The sequence below is a fragment of the Phyllostomus hastatus genome, unplaced genomic scaffold, assembly GCF_019186645.2.
Source record: "Phyllostomus hastatus isolate PE091 unplaced genomic scaffold, TTU_PhHast_1.1 phas_contig_210, whole genome shotgun sequence".
In the NCBI taxonomy this organism is placed as follows: Eukaryota; Metazoa; Chordata; class Mammalia; order Chiroptera; family Phyllostomidae; genus Phyllostomus; species Phyllostomus hastatus.
This window is the reverse complement of record NW_025333737.1, coordinates 3056411-3075940: the sequence shown is the minus strand read 5'-3', so window position 1 is coordinate 3075940 and position 19530 is coordinate 3056411. Positions and strand designations below refer to the sequence as shown.

Below are 19530 nucleotides of genomic sequence, written 5' to 3'. Positions count from 1 at the left end.
GTACTGCTCCAAGCCCCTCTAAGAGACAAGAGGGCTTCCCATATGCAGCATGTGGACGGGAGCGGTTGTACTCACTGGCTTCGTGCTGCTGACAGATTTGTCCTCCCTTTCATGTTTGCCCCCTTCCCAGTCTCTCTCTCCTCAATTCTCTAAGTACCAGAAACAGCACATGGTCACTTATTTATTTTTGATACAAATGTACATGATACACATCCTGACAGTCAGCCCACCCACCACCACACAGGTAGAGCCTGGCCCCCGGGGACAGAGGCAGGACGGGGAGAAGAGCTGGTGGGTGCTGCCATCTGCCTCTCCAGCCTTCCCAGGCTGCAGCCCAGGTTCCAGGTACCCAGACACCACAGGCACAGGTGCTAGCCTCTCAGAGGTTATAGGGAGGGGCCTCTCAGCTGAGTCAGGGACCCCGGGGAGCCAGCCCCAGGTTCAGGTGCTCAGTTCTCTGCCCCAGCCAGCACACTCCCCCTCCACAAGGGAGAGGGAGGAGAGATGGAGGGAAGTGGTTTCCATTGTAAGTTCATAAAGAAGGGGAACAAGTGATGGGAGTAACGAGGGGAGGCAGTGGGCAGGACCCCAGTTGGTTACTCTGGTGATCCCTGGCCCCAGGATGGGTGAGGGGGGATGACCCCCAATGCTGGTCCTGCTGCTCTGGTCCCCTCACCCCTCAAACTCCGTATTGGCCAGGCCTCTGGAACGGCACTGCCGCCCCGCACACTCGCACGCAGGCACGCAGGGACACTCAGTTACCACAAGGTTAAAATTAAGGGGTAAAGGGGGGGGGATTTTCCAGTGTTTGCTGCCGGGGACCCCGGGAACACAGGCTGGCACCTATGCCCTAGGCAGGGGCCGTTTGGCATTAAAGGAGAGCAGCGTGGGGGCTGGTGGCCACATCCACAGAGATTATGTACAAAGGAAGGAGATGCCCCCACTCAGCCCCTAGTAGGGCTGAACTGGCTCATGGGGGTGGGATGCATGTAAGGGGAGCCACCCCACTTGGAGTGTCCCCACCTGACCCTTTACTGAGGGTGCCCCGGAGGGCAAGGGGCTGGGAGTGATGCCATACAGGCCCCTGCACACTAGAAGGGGAGGGGATGCTATGTACAGGGGGAGGTGCATGGAATGTGGGGGACAGAAGCTCCTGCCACCCCACCTCCCCATCCTTGGGGGCTTGAGGGGAGCGGGCACCAGGGTGCCTGGCTGCCAGGGGAGAGTGGCAGCACTAAGGGCACTTGCGCCAGCGGCTCTGTTGGGGTGGGGATTAGTGTCAGAGTAGCCCAGCTCCCATGGCCAGTGAGGTCCCAGGGTGTAGGTGAGGGTACAGGGAGAGTGGTCACTGCTTCTTCTCTCGGGTGGTGATGGTGACCAGCTGCTTGGCGGCCTTGGCAATGTCGTAGGCGCACTGGATCACCTGCTGAGTCAGCAGCTGGAAGTCCACCGGGGCGCCAGGCTCCGGAGGCACTGTCTTCCGGCACTCACTCTGCAGCCGGTAGGCGCTGGCGTTGAGCAGCCGCAGAGAGCTGCGTACAGGCTCCAGGGCTGGTCTCTGGAGGGAGGAAGGAGGGAGCTGGGCCTCCTTGTTTAAACCCTGAACTTTGGTCACGTCTGGGTAGTATCCCTGTCTCCACCCAGGCAGCAGATTCCCTACACCTGCCCCACCCTCAGCCCCTCCTGATCCTGCTCCTCTCTCTGGCCCCTGTACCTTTGGGAAGAGAGAGGCCATCTCAGTCACAGCCAAATGGATCTTCTCAGAACAGGGCACAAAGCTGTAGGGGAGGAGAAAATATAATTAGGGGGCTCTCAGGGAAGGTCCCCAGGACCGTGGAGTGGGACACTGGTCCCTCTCTGGTCCTCTGCAAACCCACAGGCTATGTGAGCATGCATCCCACCCCATACCTGTCATGCTTGAATTCCTGGGCAGCCCGCAACAGTTCCTGAATGTTCTTGGTGACCTGCTCGGTCTTCAAGATGACGTCTTCAGTGCTGGGAAGCCCGGGATCCAGGTCTCCATCCAGGCTTTCCAGCTCTGGGTGGAAGTCCTCTTCCTTGCCCAGCTCTAGAAACCTCTTCCCTTCCAGCCTGAGGCCCAGGGTTAGAGAGACATTCCAGGCATGAGATCTCTGGTCTGTGCCCTCAGATGCTCCAGGGCCCACCTGACCTCCCACTACCTGCATGCCTCACCCGAGCAGGGAGTCCCCACTCTGCGTGTTCTCATAGTCACTGTCAGCACCGCTGCCGTGGCGGGAAAGCTTGCTCTGGAAGGTATAGGGAAGGAGGGGAGGTGAGGTACACACTCACAGACCCACAAGCCTCCCATCCCCTCGCTTGCACACATCCCATTCAGCCTGTCCCTCGGCTCAGGGGATGAGATGTTACCGTGTGGCGGCTTCCTTCCTGGGAGCACGACAGCAGTGGGGAGGGCGGAGTGAAGGGCACAGCTGAGGCTGAAACCCCCTTCCGGATCTGAAACCCAGGAGGGCTGGAGTCAGTCGCTCCTCCCTGTGACCCACCTTCCAGCTTCCCCGCACTGAGGGTGGGAACTGCCTACGTCCAGCCACCCCTGTGCATGAAGCCTCCAGCACAAAGCCTGGCACACATTGGGGTTCAGAACCTATTTGCAAAAATGAACCCACCTGCCCCAGGAACTGCTTACCCGGTAAAGGCCGGCAGGGACGTGCATTGAATAGATGGTGTCATCCTCCAGCTCCTGGGGGTTAGCACAGTGGGTATCACGAAGGGCCCTGGGGCAGAGCCAGCCCCGTTTCCCCACCACCTCAAGTTGGCAACTCACAGTGCTGTGGAAAGGCTGTAGCCGGGTGACAAGCTCATCCCCAGGTGGGCCCCCAAAGGGCTTCAGGGCGGAGCCTGGTTCATACATGGAGAAGGCCTGGCGATCCCTGCGGTGGGCACTCCCACCAGGCCCCATGGATGTGTGTTCTGCCCGTTCGCTGGGGAGAGGGGGCGTGGGTGCTGGGCCAGGCGGCTGTCGGATCTGCAAGTTCTCTGCCTGCAGCTTGTGGATCTGAGAGTGAAGTGCTGTCAGAAACTCCAGAGGGTCCAGGCACCAGTCCCGTCTCCCCACTGGGGCCCCGGGAGCCTCCTCTCCCCCCTAGGCTATAGCCCTCACCTCCCTCTGTAGCCTCCGGAGCTCATCACTTAAGCTACTGTTGACCTTCATGAGCTGCTGCACCTTTGCCTCGGAGGTAGCCAGGGCCTTCTTCAGCTCCAGGTACTCCTGCAGCGTCACGGCCCCGTCAGACAGGTCTGAGGAGTCCATGCTCTGCGGGGTGAGACACAAGCCAGTTAGCCACCAGGGGCAGGAGACAAATGCCCCCAGAGGGGTACTCTCAAAGCTGTGACAAGCCCACTTGTCCCCCAGGCCCTGGGCTACAAGAGGATAGAGCTGGGCCTTGATGGAGGCCTGGAGAGGAACCAGGGAGGTGCAGTGCTCAGACCCGGGCTCGGTTGTTCCGCGTGGCGCCGGCGCTGCGCAGGGGCTCCTGGTCTGTGTCCTCGTCTGAGGCCACACTGTCGTAGTCGTGCTGGTCGTCGAGGTCACTCTGGCTCCGCGCAGACAGCTCGAGGTTGTCTGAGGGCACAGGCCTGTCATTCAGGGCTCAGCCACACAACCCATCTATCATGCTACTCCAGAAAGGGAGCCATGAAAGAGAATATCCTGGAACAGTGCCCACCACCCGCACCTCCATCCTCACCCTTCCTACCTGTGGGGCTGCTCAGGCTCTTGCCCTGCTGTCTCCGCTTGGCCTCGCTGAGAATGTCAATGATTAAGGTGGCAAACTCTCGGGCATTAAAGCGGGCCAACTTCTGTCGCCCCTGTGAGGAGAAAGGGCCAGACAGGCATGAGGGGCCCTCTGCTGTCTGCTATAACCACAGCCAAAACACGCCAGCCCGGCTCACCTGACCAGAACAAGGGGTGAGGTCTGGCACAGATTCAGGGGCCTGGGGCCTGGTTCTCAGGAAGAGGCAGGAGCCCAGCCTCCAGAGGCTGCTCACCAAGTGCTCAAAAGAACCACCTCTGCCTCACTCCCAAATCCCAGTGCCAGCCGGGCCTGGAGGGAGGCCTTGGCCGGGGGTGGAGAACAGGCTCAGTTCTGGACAACAGCCGGCAGGGAAGGGCAGAGCCCACGGAGCTGGAGACCCCAGAAAGGAAGGAAGGAAAGCCCCAGGCCACCCCACCAAGCCTCCTCACCTGATTCCGTGTTGCTGAGTATTCAGGGTTAACAGGCAGGAAGGGCACAGCGCTGCGCTCTGTCACCAGGGTGCTGTGGTTTTGGGTAGCCAGCCACACTGTGGGGGAGGAGCAGGGAGCAGACTGTCCAGAGTGGCCAGGCCCATAAGTAGGCTGGGGGGAGCATGGAGCACAGCCTTCCTAGGTCCTCCCCATGCCCACTGAGCTTGGTGATCAAAACAGGGGTCCTCAGACAGGCACTGGGCAAGGCCAGCTGGGGGACTGACCGACAGAACAAGGTGACTCCCTCAAGCCAGGCCCAGCTGAGTTGGGGCTGGAATCTGGCTGTAGCCAGGAAGGAGCGATGGGAGGAAGGGGCGGGAGCAGGACTGGGGAGAGAGCCAAAGCGGGAGGTAGCTGGAACAGAGATGAGCCCCAGTCTGGGGGTGGGGTGAGGTGGGAGGAGCACGCCAGAGGCCTCCAGCTCAGCACTCTCTGGCCGGGGCTGGGGAAGCTGCCCTGGCGGGAGCACAGCTGGCTTCCAGGCAGGCTGCCCAGCACAGCAATCCCAAGAACACCCCCTTCTCAGTTTCAGTGAAAGCACTCGAGAGCCACACCAGGTCCTAGCCCTTCCCTGGCAGGTAGCTCTCTGTCCTATCTGCCCAAAGCCTCTGATGCACCCCCAGCTCACCAGCGTCATTTTCTCTTCGATCCACCTCATCATACACGTCCATGGCAAGTTCCTCAAAAAGCCGGTTGCTGAGCTGGAGGCAGAGGCGGGCACAGGCTTTGTCAGAACAAACGGCCCCCACTGCCAACAGGGCCAGTTCCCCAGATGTCGTATGATGTGGGAAACGGCTTGTTTCCCTGACGCCACCCCAGCCCCCACAGTCTCAGAACTGGAAACCAGGGTAGGGGGTCTGTCTGCCAAGCTCCAAGGTGGGAGAGGACAAAAGGAAGGCCAGACTAGACCAGCTAAGGCTGGTCTAGGCAGAGATGGAGCCAGGGCCCTGGGAGCCTTTGAAAGGCAGAGCCAGGGCAAAAGACAAGGGGGTGGAGAAGCCGAAAGGAGGAAAGTGGGGAGAACACAGTGAGCAGGTCCAAGACTGGAAAACAGCACCATGTCAGAGTAAAGGGGAGCAACGTGGGGGGGGCGGGGAGGGGGTTCAAAATGGGAGCAGCTCCAAGTATTAGGGGTCTAAGCAGACTCACCGCCTGCAGCTTCTTCTTGGCAGCTTTGGCCAACTCGGACAGGTCCAGGCTGTGGGCAAGGAGCGAGATGGGAATGGGGAAGAAGGGAGAAGCCAGGCATGAGAGGTGGCCAGGCCCCTGCCAGTGACCTCCCAAACATGCAGGGATCCCAGGGAGACAAGACACCAGATGCCACACACCAAGAGCCACCCTGCCCCACCCGACCTCCAGAGCCTGCTCCCATGGCTGACACCAGATACCTCTGAGACATGCACTTTTGCCGAGATCTAAGTCCAGAGGAAGGCAGCAGAGGGAAGAACAGGACAGAGGCAGCAATTACCCAGGAGCAGGGCAGCACACGCCTTCCCATGTCAAGCCTGGACCCATCTCTGCATGTGTGCCAGGCTCAGAATGTACAAAACTGAACTCATTTCTCCCCCCAGCCTGCTCCTGGCTGGCTCACTCTGACTTTCAGTGACCCACTCACCCAGCACTGACGCAGCTCCTGGGAGTCACCTGAAACCTCCCTCACCCTTTGCCAGACTTTTCCCAAGTTCTGCCACCATTTCTTCTTGCCCCTACAATAATTTTTCCTACCTAGCACCCAGAATGATGTTTTTGATGTGTCTGGCTGCACTACCCCAGCTGTAAAAACTTTTTTTTAAAGATTTTAAATTTATTTTTAGAGAGAGGGGAAGGGAGGGAGGAGAAAGATGAAAAGAAACATTAATGTGTGGTTACCTCCTGTGCACCCCCTACTGGGCGGGGAGGGGACCTGGCTCACAACCCAGGCATGTGCTCTGACTGGAACTGAACTGGCGACCCTTTGGTTCACAGGCTGGTGCTCAATCCACTAAGCCAACACCAGCCAGGGCAAAACTTCTTAATAATAACAGGATGTATGGTATAATTAAAAAAAAAAAAGCTCATTGAAAAAATATGCTAAGTGTTTTGCATCCATCACCTTATTTAATCCTCTCAACAGCCCAAAAAGATAGGTATGGTTGCTCTCATTTCCAGAAAAGATGAACTAAGGTTCAGAGAGGTTAAGCAGCCTACCTGAAGTCACACAGCCTATAAGCAGCAGAGCTGGCTCCACACATCCATGCTTAGAACCCCTCTGCCCTTGGGATGGTCACATCTCTTGTCGGGGCTCACAGGACTAGCCACTCTCCTACTCCGTCTCTATGCCAGTCTTGCTCCTGGGATTCCCAGCCTCTCACATATGCTCCAGTCTCACCATCTGCTTTCAGTTCCTGGCACAGCATTTCTAACGTCTACACCTGCCTCTCTTGCTGTACTTCCCACACTAAACCACAACTGTCTGATTAGGATGTCTCCCTTTCTAGACTGTGAGCTCCTTAAACACGGGGATCATGCCTGCGTTACCTCTGGGTCCCCGTGCCAAGAACAGCAGCTGACACTGCGAAGGTGCTCAATTAACATTTCATTGAGTACATGCCCACGTGTGTTTACCACACTCCCCTGTCACACAGGCACACACACCAGGCAGAATCAGACCAAAGGAGTAGGGGGGGAGTCAGGATTTCAAGACAGAGGTCTGGTTTCAGGAATCCGAGATGCCCAACCCTGACGATCCCCATTTGCCCACACTGGCCTTTGGAGGAGGAGGGAGCCTTTTGTCTCCCATCCAGGCCAGCAGGCACAGCTTGGCATGAAGACTTGGCCATCACAGGTGGCCACTAGGTGGCGCCAGCACCCACCCTGTAAGTATGAGGTAGGACTTCGGGGCTCTCTCCCATACCTTGGGCACCTGAGGCCTCTCAGATCAGAGGCAGAAACACCTGAACTGTGCCATGCCTTGCTCTCTAGTCCCTGTCCAACTTATGAGCACACCACTGAGGCCTGGCCAGTGGTCCCAAAGTTAGTCAAATCCCTGGAGCCCACCACCTTTTCACTGAAGTGCAGTGGATTATCTAAATATTTTAGTAGGAAATAGAACCTAGGGACCCACCACTCCTTGTACTTAAGTACTATTTCCTGACAGAAGGGGCTCAGGCTGTGCTGCCACGTGCTAAATCAACACATCTTACCTGCCTTGGGACCCAGAATTAGGGAATAAGGCTCAGGCGCTGTGAAATGTTTGTGCTTCCAGCCCCTAAAGGAGTGGGGTGGGGAATGTGGAGAGATTCCAGGTCCCTAAAGCCTAGGAAGTTGGAGGGCTGGGGGTTCTGGGCGTCAGACACCCACATGGCCTCTAACAGCCTCTGGGAAGGGACATCAGGTGGGCACTCACCTGTCGGCCATCTGTGGGATGATGTAATGCCCATTCTTGTGATCTGAACAAAAATAAAAATGCCAAGTCACTGGTACTGAGTAGCCCTAGTAGCTGGAAGCCCACCTCACTGCCATGAGCACTGCTTGGCACCCAAACATGTCAGGGGAAAGGGAGAAGGGCAGGCCACCCCCAAAGGCCCTGGGAGCTGGCTGGAAGTCACGCCCACTCCCACTCCCTACCCCAATGTGCTGCAGCCCAGAGCCTGCAGCAATTTCACAGGAGCCAGTTGCCTAGCAACTGTTCCCCAGCCGGCTTTGTCACCATGGCACCTGCTGCTGAGGTGTGTCTGGGTCCCACCTGCCTAGCCCAGCAAGGCCTGCCCCACACTCTGCTCACCAGGCTTTCGTCCACAGAGATAGAAGGCCAACCGGTCAGTGAGCTCATACTGGCACTCAACTAGCCTTTCCGCCAGCTCATGGTGCCCCGCCTGCCTGTGGGGAGGGGGCATGGCTCAGCCTGCAGCAGCGGCCCACTCCCCCCACCCACCCAAGCATCACCCTTCTGCTGACCCTCACCTGGCATAGTCAATGGGTGTTCGCCCATTAACATCAGGGGAGCCAGGGTCAGCCCCGTACACTACAAGAAGCTCGGCCTGCAGAGTCTGCCCTGCCTTGGCAGCCACGTGCAGAGGTGTGGTGCCCTTCTCTGGGTGGAAGAAGTTGGCCTGGGCACCCAGGGAGAGCAGGCGTAGACATGTCTCCAAGTTGCCTGTCCGCACGCTTGAATGCAGTTGCTGCAAGGAGCAGGAGTGTTTAACAGCAATGTGTGCACGAGTCCTCCCACCCCCCGCCCTAAGCTGCACCTAGAATAGGCAGCATCTAGGACTCCTACAGCTCCAAGAGCCCAGCGGAAGTTAGGTTGTCAGGGAGAACAGAGGGATCCCCCTAGGAGTTAATACCAATTAATAACAGCTGTTGTCAGTCACTGTCTACCATGTGCTGCGGCTCTGCTTGGAATAGGCATTATCTGTGAGACAGGCGCTGCTACTTCTTTCCCATTGTAGAGATGAGAAAACTGAGGCTCTGAGAGGCTAAGATACTGCCCTAAGCTTCTTTAGCTTTTGGGTGGCAGCTGGGAATTTTAGCCTTGTGCGTCCACCTGGGAGCTGGGGGGCTTTGACCACATACAGCCTGACCGAGCAAGTTTGTCGTTCCACCATGCCCACTATTCTTGCCTGACCTGGCTGCCTTTGCGGCCTCCGGCTCAGTGGTGATGAAGGAGAGGCCTCTGGGGCATTATGGATGGAGAGAGTGGCCCACCACCCACTGTGGGCCCCCTCAAACCTTGCTGAGGTCTTTGGCGGTGACCCCGTCGTCATCCCGGCAGGGAAGCTTGTGCACAAATGCCAGCATCTGGTACTTGGCCCTGATGAACTCTGACTTGATAGGGCTGCGTGGGGCACACAGGAGGAAATGAGGGGCCGTGCGAGAGAGGCTAGTCATCTGGCCACCTCCCAGGTCCATGTCCCAGACTGTGCAGCCCCTGCCACCACCCTTCCAGCCCGACTCACTGGACTTTGTCTTGGGGGTTGGCTTTGCGCCGACCGCTCTGCACTTGCGCAGGGTCCAGCAGGGAATGCTCCCAGATGGAGTTGGCCCCGTTGCTGGCGAGCGTGTGCACCATCTGTGGGGAGGAGATGCCAAGTGAGAGAGCCCACTGGGTGCTGGGCACCGGCCACAGCCAGTGTGGCTGTAAGGAGTACCAAAGGGCCTACTATGTGCCTGTCACTGCTACACCTCCATGCAGTCAGCCCATCCAAGCATTTGGGTCCTGTTTAGAACTTCAGGTCACATGGCCAGCATGCCAAGGCTTAGAGAGGTTAAGGGACCTGCTCAATGCTATAAGCTAATAAGCGACGGAGCCGAGGTGAGAGCCCAGATCTGTCTGACTCCAGTCCTGGATGCCTCCCCTCTCAGATGAGTGGATGGGTGGAAAGGGTCAGGGTTAGGCTCTGCCTCAGGTGGATGGGTGCCCCCGGGAGCTGCTGAATCTAGGCAGGTGCGTAGGTCAGTATGAGGAAAATGTGCCTGCGCTCGACACCTTCTGTGAAGAAGGAGGAACCGCCTACCAGGCCCATACCTGCAGCAGCGTGGGAGGCCAGGCGCTGTGGCGAAGGTGCTTGACGATGGAGATGTGGCGGCCCAGGCTCCGGTGCACACTGCAGCACTCGTCACACACCAGCACGCCCCTGCTGATGGAGGCCCAGCCAGGGTCTGCCAGGGTGGGGGCAAGGGTCAGCTACAGACAGGCACGGGCAAGACCCGCTAAGCACCTACTCAAGGCCAGCGCTACGCTTAATATTCCATGTATGTTCACTCCCTGGGTCTCCCAGAGGTCCAGGAGGTGGGGCGTCAGCAGGCACAGGTTACTGACGAGGCAGCTGAGCTCAGGCAGTGAGAGGGTTTTCCCACAAGGCTCGAAGCTGGCAACTGACACAGCCACGGTCTTTCCTGCACAGCGTTGCTCCTCTGGGAAGGTGTGGTCCCTGGGGCCTGTTCAGCGAGCATGGTTTTCTGTCCCGCAGTCACCACTACAGTCCCACAGCCCTTCCCCAGGGAGGCAGAAATGCCCCAGGGGACACAACCCTGGTGGTTACACACCACACAGCCTGAGACACTCCTCCTTTGTCCAGGTCAGCGCCACATTCTCTCCTGCCCCCAGACTTCTGCTGGAGCCGCTGGCCCACCTGCCTGACCCATTGTGCCCCTTCACGGACTCCTGACTCTGCCCTCATCCTGCCAGGCAAGAGGCCTTTACATGCCTGAGCCTCCTGTCACCATCAATGATGGAGTCCCTCTTAAAAGGGACAGAGAGAGCAAAGGAACTAACGCTGACTGAGCACCCACTATTTACCACGGGGCGCTGTGTGCATGATGACTTTCCCAATTGTGAGGCAAGGCCGGAAATGGTACCCCTGCTGAAAGAGTGGCTCCAGAGAGGTTAGGGCACTTGCTCAAGGTCACACAGCTAATGAGTGGGATGAGCACTTGCTGGCATGTGGACCCAGACACTCAGATGCCAGAGACCACGCCAGGTTCATAAGCGCTGCCCCCAAAGGGGACAGACCCCACTGGGCGAGGGCTCCGGGAGCCACACACAACTCCTTGGAGGAAAGTGAACTTTGGAAACGTGAAGGGGGCCAGGACAGGGCAGATGCCACCCACCCCAGGCCCCTTGGGAGAGGGGGAGGAGACAGCTGCATACAGCTCAGGCTGTGGAAAGGTCATGGGGGAGAAAGCAGCTATTGTGTGCCACTGGAGAGTGGGGGCAGGGAGCCTGTCTCCCAGGGCACTGTGCTCTGCCCAGGCCCCCGCCCTTCTCAGGAAGCCCTGTCCTGGGGAGGGGGGCTGACTCTCAGCCCTGCCCCACAGTACTCAGGGGGGTACTCAGGGGTAACGAGAGTCTCTCCAACCAGAAGGTAATTTTCAGACCCTTCCCGAAAGGACCTCCCTCAAAGTTCCCAGGACAAATGGGAGGAGACCCTCAGCCAGAGTGCCGCAGGAGCTCTGCCAGTGGCGGCGAGGATCCCCTCACAGCGTGGAAACAGGAAATGGAAGAGGGGCTCAGCTTTTTGGGCCAGGGCTTTTTTAGGGATCCCCAAAAACAAGGCAACAGGAATACACACGGTGCTCACCACACACTTTCTTGGGGGGCTAATTCCAGGGGTCCAAGAGGAAGGAACTCACTATCTGTGCCAAGATGGAGAGCCCTATGGCAGGGGCCCCCAACCTCTGGGCCGCAGACCAGCACTGGTCCAGACCTGTTAGGAACCGGGCTGCAGAGCAGGAGGTGAGCTTGACTGTAATGTGCCTGGATCATCCCCAAACCGTCCCCCCAACACCCTCACTCCTCTGGTCCATGGAAACATTGTCTTCCACGAAACTGGTCCCTGGTGCCAAAAAGGTTGGGGACCGCTGCCCTAAGGCAGATTTTCATGTGGCTTTACCCAAACAGCAAGGCGCTCCAGGTACCGAAAGCTCCCCCCCTCACTCCCAAACACCACTGGGTCAGGGGTCTGCCCTTCAGCCACCTCCAGCAGCCCAGGCAGGAAGCTGGAAATGACGCAGCCTAAATTCCTCTCGTTGAAATGGTGGGGTTTCCTGTAAATGGGGAGCCGCCCAGGCCAGGATCATAAAGGGTCCGCCCTGAGGCCTCCACCCCCACCCCAGACCCATGGCCCGACAGAGCAGCCAAGCCTAGGAGGACTGGCCAGATAGCCAGGGCCAGACCGACATGGCAAGTTCCTGAACATGGCAGTGACCAAGAGACCAGGATCTGGGGAATGTGGTCCAAGGCTTCCCTTGGCACCCTCTAAGGCTGATGGAGGGGTCCTTCCTCTCCTCCACAGTGACCTGAAATAGGAAGGCTGGGCACGGCACACTGTCCTGATGTGGGGCACACTAGTGCCAGCTCAGTTCTGACAGACACAGAAGAGAAGCCCAAGCTCACCTTGCTACCTACTCCTCCGCCTAGGGGCCCTGGGGTAGACCTAAACCCAAGCAGGAGCCCTCAAGCCCCACCTAGGCCAGTTTCTAAGCAGAAGGGCCAGGAAGACTTTCTGAAACTCAAATGGCTGCCAAAGTTTAAGGTTAAAGGGATCCTTGTCCCAAAGAAGCTCCCTGGACAAAGCCAGGGGCAGAAGAGACAGGGAACATAAAGGCTGGGTGACGTGGTGGCCTGCCAATCTTCCTCCTGGACGTCTACCTCCAGCCAGGGTGGGGTCTGCCCTGTGTGGGCGAGTGAAGCGGCAGGAGGGGTCCTGGGGTAATGTTAACTAGTGCCGACCCACGGAAGCCTCCACCACGGTAAGTTCATGTCACCACTTAAAGCCATTAGTGGCCTCTGGGCCAGTAGGTCTGCTATAAAGGCTGGCCTCTCTTGAGCTAGGGACCAGATCCTCACCAGGAAAGAGAGAGAAGCCCACCATCTTGAAAGTGGGCAAGAGTAATCCACAGGGACAGAGGTCAGAATGGCGGTTACCTTTAGGGAAGGGGCGCGGGCTGGGAGGGGGCACAACAAAACCCCGCAGAGTGAGGGAAATGCACTACCTCTCGACTGGAGTGGTGGTCACACAGCTACACACAAATGTAAAAACTCATCAGGCTGCACAGTAAGGAGCGGGCACTCTGTTGCACGTTAAGTAGTATTTTAGTAGAAGAGGAAGAAAGCCACTCCTCACCTACCCCACAATAATCTACATTATGAAGAGACAAGTGAGCCTGCAGGTCCCCCAGTGTCCTTAGCTGGTGGCCGGCCTTGCTCCTCCGAGGTGCCTGGGCTACCGTGAGGCCCACGGGGCGGGGGGCAGGCCCTCGAGAGTGGGCCAGGTTTGTGCGGCAGGGCGAGTGAAGGGGAAGGGAGGGGAGACCACGGATTCTCCGGGTTTCCTGACCCCTGTCCATCTCTGGGCTTCCCGAGGCAGCCTGACCGGCTGTCCCAGCAGCCATACCGTGTGCAGTTGCCTCACAGCATGCTCGCACTCACCCTGTGTGCCCAGGCCTGGGAGCAGAGGGAGGTCAGAGGCCTTTGGGGCCAGGCTGCGTGTCACCTCTTTTTTTTACCTCCATGACCCCCCAACCACAAAAAAGCCACAACCCCATTCCTAGAGCTGGGACTGCAGGGCTTCTATCACAGTGAGAGAAGCCTGTGACTCTGGGTACGAGGCACACACGGGAGGGTGGCTCTGGGTCTGGGCTCTAGACAGCTGGTTCCCTGTGAGCCTTTTACCTCGGGTGCTACAGTCCCCAGACTGAGAATGCCACACCATGCAGTGTCATCCGGTGAGGTACGGGGTAGACCCAAGGAGCCAGCAGGGGTCCCGACAAGCATCCAAACGCTTGGGGAGTGCCTGCTATGTGCCAGACACCATGCTAGGTGCTGGGGTGGGGTGATGAGTAAGACTCTGTCATCGTCCTGCCCACCTCATCATCCTCACCTTCTCACCATTTGCCTCTTCCTGGCCCGTATTCTGGCTCAGGGGAAAGGAGGCGCCCAGCGCACAAGTGCCTCTGTGGAACACGCAGTGGGAGGAGCTGGGCAGTCCAACACATCAGATACGCACCACTCCTCCCTGAGCCCGGGGGGAGGGGGGGGGCACTCACAGGCTTCAGCCCAACAGGCAAATGTAATGGGGAAATAAAGACACTGCTTTTCTGATGCTGCCCTATGTCTCTGAAGCCCTCAGGACCACAGATTTGGAGATGGGACACTCCTCAAAAACCATTTCTGTTCCAATCTCTTTGCCTCACAGCTAAGGAAACTTGGGCCCCAAGTGAGCAAAGTTTGCCATGGGCCACAGAATCGGATGGAAAAAAGGCAACATGAAAATCCAGGCTCCCCTGAAAGACTGTCTGCTATGTACCCACCTCCCAGCCCTAGTTGCTCCCCGCTACGCCCCGTGCTACAACAGCCCAGCAGAGGTGTAGAACAGCCTGGGACAGACACACAGAAGGCAAGCTCTCCTCTCAGCCCTTCCATCCTAGACCTGCCTGCAGCTGGGGCAAGGGGATCAGTTTCCAGATCATAGGGGTAGGGACACGTACCCCAGACAGCTTCTTCAGAGCCCTTCAGATCACAGCATGCCCCGAGAGGTGGCCTCAGGGTCGTAACCACCACAGAGTGCCTCTGCCAGGCACCCACAGCTCCCAAACACTCTAGTTTGGAGCCACCACAGCATCTGTCAGTCCCAGCCTGTTAGGGTCCTGGCCAGCCCAAAGAATGACTGGAAGTTAAGGGCCCACAAAACAGCACCCCACATTCTCACACTTAAGTCTGCCCACGGTTGGCCTGGAGTTCAGAGATCCCCTGAGCCTACCCAGGGAGAAAGCTGCTTTTTTAAAGAAAGAGGGTGGACAAAGGCCAGGGCTTCCTTCCCCAGGCCAGCGGCTGAACCCCATCACTGGTAGTGTCCTCCCACACCAGAAAGGAGCAGCCTCTTGGGTCACTGCTCCTCACTTCCTTAGCAGGTTAGGGGTTTCAAATCAGCCTGGAGCTGACTCTGCTGGGAAGGGAAACACTACAGTAAATACAGCCAAGAGGCAGGCCAGGAAGCCAGCGGGCTCCTGGGGAATCTAAACACCCCTCAGTACTGCTCCCTACACACTTTTAGTCAGGCTAGGCTCGGGGACCAGGAGGGGCCTGTGCCAAAGCTGGGGCAATGCCAAGCTCATCTTCCCAAGTCGGCCTTACTGAGGCACAGGAAAAGCCGAGTCTAGTTGCTCCCAGTCACCAGGCGGCCTGGGGATGCCTCCGGGAAAGATACCGAGGCTCACACTGGTCCTGAACAACAGGCCCTGCAAGGAGACCCAGCCTTGGGAGCCAGGGGCAGGGAGTTCTAGAAGTAGCCACCCCCTCATCTGCTCCGGAGGAAACAGTATCCAAGACCCCCCTCCCCCCGGCCCATCTGCCCAGCTCTCTGCCCCTTGCCCTCCGCCACCCCAACGGGCCAGCAGACCATGCGAGCAGCAGGTGCAAGGCGCGGGGGTGGCACTAATATGACACAAAACCACAATCGCCCCCACCTCCTAAATCCTGGCGGCCTCCGCCACAGCCCTCCGGCCACCCCAGGCTGGCGCTTCCGTTTGGATATTGAGATGGGGGCGGGGGGTAGCTAGCTGCCCGTCTCCCTCTGACTGAGGGGTGGGAGGCGGCTCCGGGAATGTCCTTCCTCGCCTGTCCGCGGACGCGAGGGAACAAGGGCCCCCCAGCCCGGCTCTCTCGCCAAGGACGCGACACCGCAGTGGCCCGGGCGGGGACGGAGGCTGAAGGCCGCAGCCCCCAGCCCCACCCCGCCCTCTGGCCCCGCACGGCGCTCCCGCCAGGCCCCGGCGCCCGCCCGGCGGCAGCCTCGGTACGCGGTCCCGCCCCCGGCCAGGGCCTGCTTACCCGGGGCGCTGCAGTCCGCACACACCTCCGCTCGCGGCCCCTTCCGGGACATCCTCAGCGGCGACGCGGCCCCAGCCCTCTGGGCCAGCGTGGGGGGCGCGGGCGGCGGGCCCGGGCGGCGGCGGGCCCAGGCGGCGGCGGCCCCTACTGCCCGGCCCGGCTCCGGCGAGGCCCCGGCTAGGCTCCGCGCCCCGGCCAACCGACCGCCCCCTGGGCTGGCCCGGAACCCGCCGTGCCCGCCTGCCCGCTCGCCCTCGGGCGCCCTCCGCCCCGCGCCACCCCGCGCCGCCCCGCCGCCACTCGCGCTCGCTCTCTCCGCCCCTTGCGCGGCTCCCAGCCGCTCCTGCAGGAAGCAGCACAGGCCCTGCCCACCGGGGGAGGGGCAGCCCGCACACCCGCCCTGCTGGCCGCGCCTCCAGGAGAAAGGAAGCTGGGAGTGAGGGCGGGAGGGGGCGGGGGCACTTAAAGGGGCCGCGGCCGCCGCTAGGCTTCAGCGGACAGTGTCGCCTGCAGCCCTGGCCCCTGCTCCGGCGTTTCCCTGACCCGGAGGCAGTGTGAGTCGGCCCTATCCCCTTCACTTGCGAGGTGGGGGGTGGCCCGTCGCTCCGGCCCTAGGACAGTGGTCCCTGGGAATTTGGAACAAAAGTAAGGAGCTGGAGGCCCAGGCTCCTTCTCCTGTAAGGACTGTAGTTTGGTGTATTCGCTTATCTCTGGTTGGGGTGAAGTGTGCGTCCTGGTCTCCCTTGTGTCCACATCAGTGTGTCCAGGTGTGTGTGCGCGCTCACACTTGCTGACTGTGCACACCGCTAACAATATGGACGCTCAGGTGCCAGAGAGGTCATGCAGTGAACTCCCTGCCTCCGGGATAAGAATAAATCTATTCTTCCTCAGTGCTTGCCTCCAGAGAGGAAGGAATCTGGGCGGTGTTTTATAGACCTCCCGAGGAGTGACCACTGTGCCTGTGTGCAGTAATATCCACTTGTCCGTTTCGTGTACATCCACAGTGTTTCTGGGCTACCAGAGGCTTGTGTCCAGGGCATGTGCATATAATATGCAGGGACTTTTATATTTGTGGCAGCTTTTCTTCTTGGACTTCACATAAAGACTCGGCAGGTTGCGGGGGGGGGGGTGCAGACAGGGAGCTAAGGCGCAGGCTGCACGTGGGTGCACCCGTGCACTGAGCATGCTCCCCCAAACACGTGTGTCTGGCGTGCACCCAGCCCCCATACCTGCAGCAGTGAAAAGCCAGAGCACGCTGCTTGGGGCCGGTGGGGTGGGGGGTGGGCAAGGGTGCCCAAGACCAGGTTTGGGGGGCAGGTCAGTGGTGACACGATTAGGAGAGAGTTCCCAAGCGGCAGGATCCTGCTCAGTAACCAGGGTGAGGGGTGGGGGTAGGCCTTGGGCAGGGGTGCCTGAGCTGGTCGATTTTATCCCAGCGGTGCCAGGGCAGCAGTGACTTGTGGGTGGACAGGCTGCTTCCCAGGGGGAAACAAAGTAATGCTCATGAGTCACACCACCCGAAATACATGCAAAGCTGCCTCCATCGCCTTTCGCTGCAGCCCAGATTGACAAGATTTTTTGAAATAGCGATCCACGGGATATTTTTAAAATCACACCTTAAAAAAAATCTTGAAGGCCTCCCTTTCCCTCACAGCCAGTCGCTGGCTCGCGGGGTTTCTCTAAGCAAGGATACCTCGAGGGGTGGGACACCACTTGCCGCCCCGTGGCCCGGCGCTGCACCCGCACCGAGAAGGCGGTCCGTGGGCTTGGTGACCCCAGCCCGGGCAACGGGAGAGGTAGCCGAGCCACCCAAACCGGTCGTAGAGCCGACCAGCGGTGGCCGCCCATTCACCCGATCGACCCCCCAGCTATGGAATTTCATTTATTAAATGTCGAGGCGGCTGCTTGCAGCCTCGTCGCTTGGTTGTCTTTGTTTCTCTCCTGTGTGGGCGCGTCTCGAGCACGTGGCAGCTGGAGCGCGCAGGCCAGAGAAAAAGCGACCTAGGTTTCGTTTATGCATGGCTGCCTGGCAAAAAAGACAACCAGCTGCCCAGGGCATAGCTCCCAATCTAGTCTGAACTACCCTCTCCCTTGAACTCCAAGATTTTTCAGGGGAAAAGGGGTGATTCACTCCGTTCCCCCGCCCTACCTCCTGGTTGGCCCAGGACTACCTGGAAGTAGCCCAGACACGGATGTACTCTCCAAATTTTGTCCCAGAAGCCCCCAGCCCCGCCACAGCCTAGGCCTGAACTAGGGATAAAAGGGTTTTCAGGATTTCTCTTTGGAGATGTTGCCACCTCAGGAAACAGAACAGTTAAAGAGAAATCACACACAAGGTTCTAAAAACAATTTAATAAGGAAATCTACAGGCATTCTTCCGGCCACTCCTAGCGGTCCCTTTCCCTCACCAGCCCCCTCCTCAACTCGAGATGTAACCACGACACTCTGCTGACCCCTCGTGGCAGAGGTAGGCAGAGGTCCCCGGCTGCCAAAGACGCCAACTGGCTCCTCCCAGGCTGGAGAAAGGGGCGAGGCCGTATACTCATCCCTCAGCCTTCCCGGGCCTGGCACCACCGCAGGGTGTGTAGAGGAAAGCAGACCACACAAAGAAGCCAGAGAGAGGAGCGGAGAGTTTGCAAGCTTTTGCTAGCACTTCCCACACAAACACTTCTTATATTGTTCTAAGTAGGGCTGGTGTGGAATTCCTTATTCTGATCTTGTAAGGTGGGCTCATCAAGGCATTATGCCTGGTCCCCGCCACCTGTCTGTCCACCTAGTTGGCAGAGGGCTGCGCCGTTCTCAGGGTAGTTGCTACCCTTAGCTCGTTTTAGGAGGTAGTTTCCAGCCTCATTTTAGAGGTGAGTGGTCTCAGAAGCCAGAAAATTTAACAAATTTTCTTAAAGTCAGTCCATTAATAAGGAGGGATTCTAACTCAGATCTTGCTAACATCCCAGTCCCTCTTCCCTCCGTGGGCTGGACCAAGCTTCTAGGTCCTTCCCGCCCTTACAATGGTGGTTATAGAGACCAAATCCACTTTTACCACAGCATCTGCAGGGACCCTTCTGGAAGGATCTTTCTGCCCTGGAGTTATTTAGGAAGGAAACAGTCTCTGAAATCAGTCACTTCCCCTCCTAAGGGGACCACACGGGGGGTGGAGGTTGGGAGCTGCCACCTGCTGCTTTCTCTGCCCAGCCCCACTCTGATCCTTGCAAAGGACAGTATATGATGAAGGGCGACTGTCCGCTCAGGCTAAGTGGACATTCTCTTTCCAATGTCAAGTGTGGAAGATGGAGTTTAATTTTATAACAGGGCAGGGAAAACTCCTACGTAATAATTCAGGCGCCAGACCCCTGGTTGCTCCAATAACCCTTAGTACTAATGTCCCTCACCTTTCTCAGGAGTCCCCCATCAGTCACTCTTCTGGGAATGTGGATGTCTTCTCTCGTTCCACTGGGACCCAAATTCAATCCTGAAGGCCACACCTTCCCACTTCCCCCAATGCTGAAGCGAGGCCCGTACCCCTTCCTTCCCCAGCAAAAAGCAAAACGCTACTGGGTGGGGTTGCGTCCCAGCCCACCTGGCGTCAGGACGCTGCCTCCGTTTCTGTCAGGCTCGATTCCCTCCCCCACGCTTTCACGGGATGAGGGTGCCAGTGCGGGACGTCCTCCGGCCCCTCGCCACCCCCATTTGCACGAGGTGGACTACAAGCCCCATAGTGCTGCGGGGCCGAGTTATAACAGGCTCTGCTTCGGGCACTCGGGTCCCCTCCTCTCTTTCCTGCAGCCCCGCATCCCTCGCCGGCAGCTCGGGCTGAGGGCCGGGGTATGCGGCTGCGGGAAGCCAGGGGCTGCGGGAGCGCGTCCCTGCGGTGGCGGCGGCGTCTCCGGGGCTCCGCGCCCCGTGCGCCCCCGCGCCCGCTGCGGGCGCCTGCTCCTTCAGTCGAGCGGCGTCTTTG

General features: G+C 58.9%; 1 protein-coding gene across 2 annotated transcripts; it reads right to left on the bottom strand.

The window, feature by feature from the left end:
• Positions 1–168: 168 nt before the first annotated feature.
• Positions 169–15887, bottom strand: GIT1 (GIT ArfGAP 1). Of its 2 annotated transcripts, XM_045836784.1 has the most exons (21): positions 15576–15887; positions 9771–9904; positions 9202–9314; positions 8975–9080; positions 8207–8424; positions 8028–8122; positions 7650–7692; positions 5653–5679; positions 5414–5462; positions 4893–4965; positions 4223–4320; positions 3735–3846; positions 3468–3601; positions 3140–3292; positions 2804–3034; positions 2666–2719; positions 2389–2475; positions 2194–2267; positions 1909–2091; positions 1715–1778; positions 169–1558 (listed from the first exon to the last, which is right to left on the bottom strand). In XM_045836784.1, the coding sequence occupies exons 1-21, from the start codon at positions 15625–15627 to the stop codon at positions 1346–1348; spliced, it is 2313 nt and encodes a 770-aa protein (XP_045692740.1). In that variant the 5' UTR covers positions 15628–15887; the 3' UTR covers positions 169–1345. The 2 variants fall into 2 exon arrangements, with proteins under 2 accessions (XP_045692740.1, XP_045692739.1); XM_045836783.1 differs by lacking the exon at positions 5653–5679 and having other exon boundaries at positions 15576–15766.
• Positions 15888–19530: the final 3643 nt, after the last annotated feature.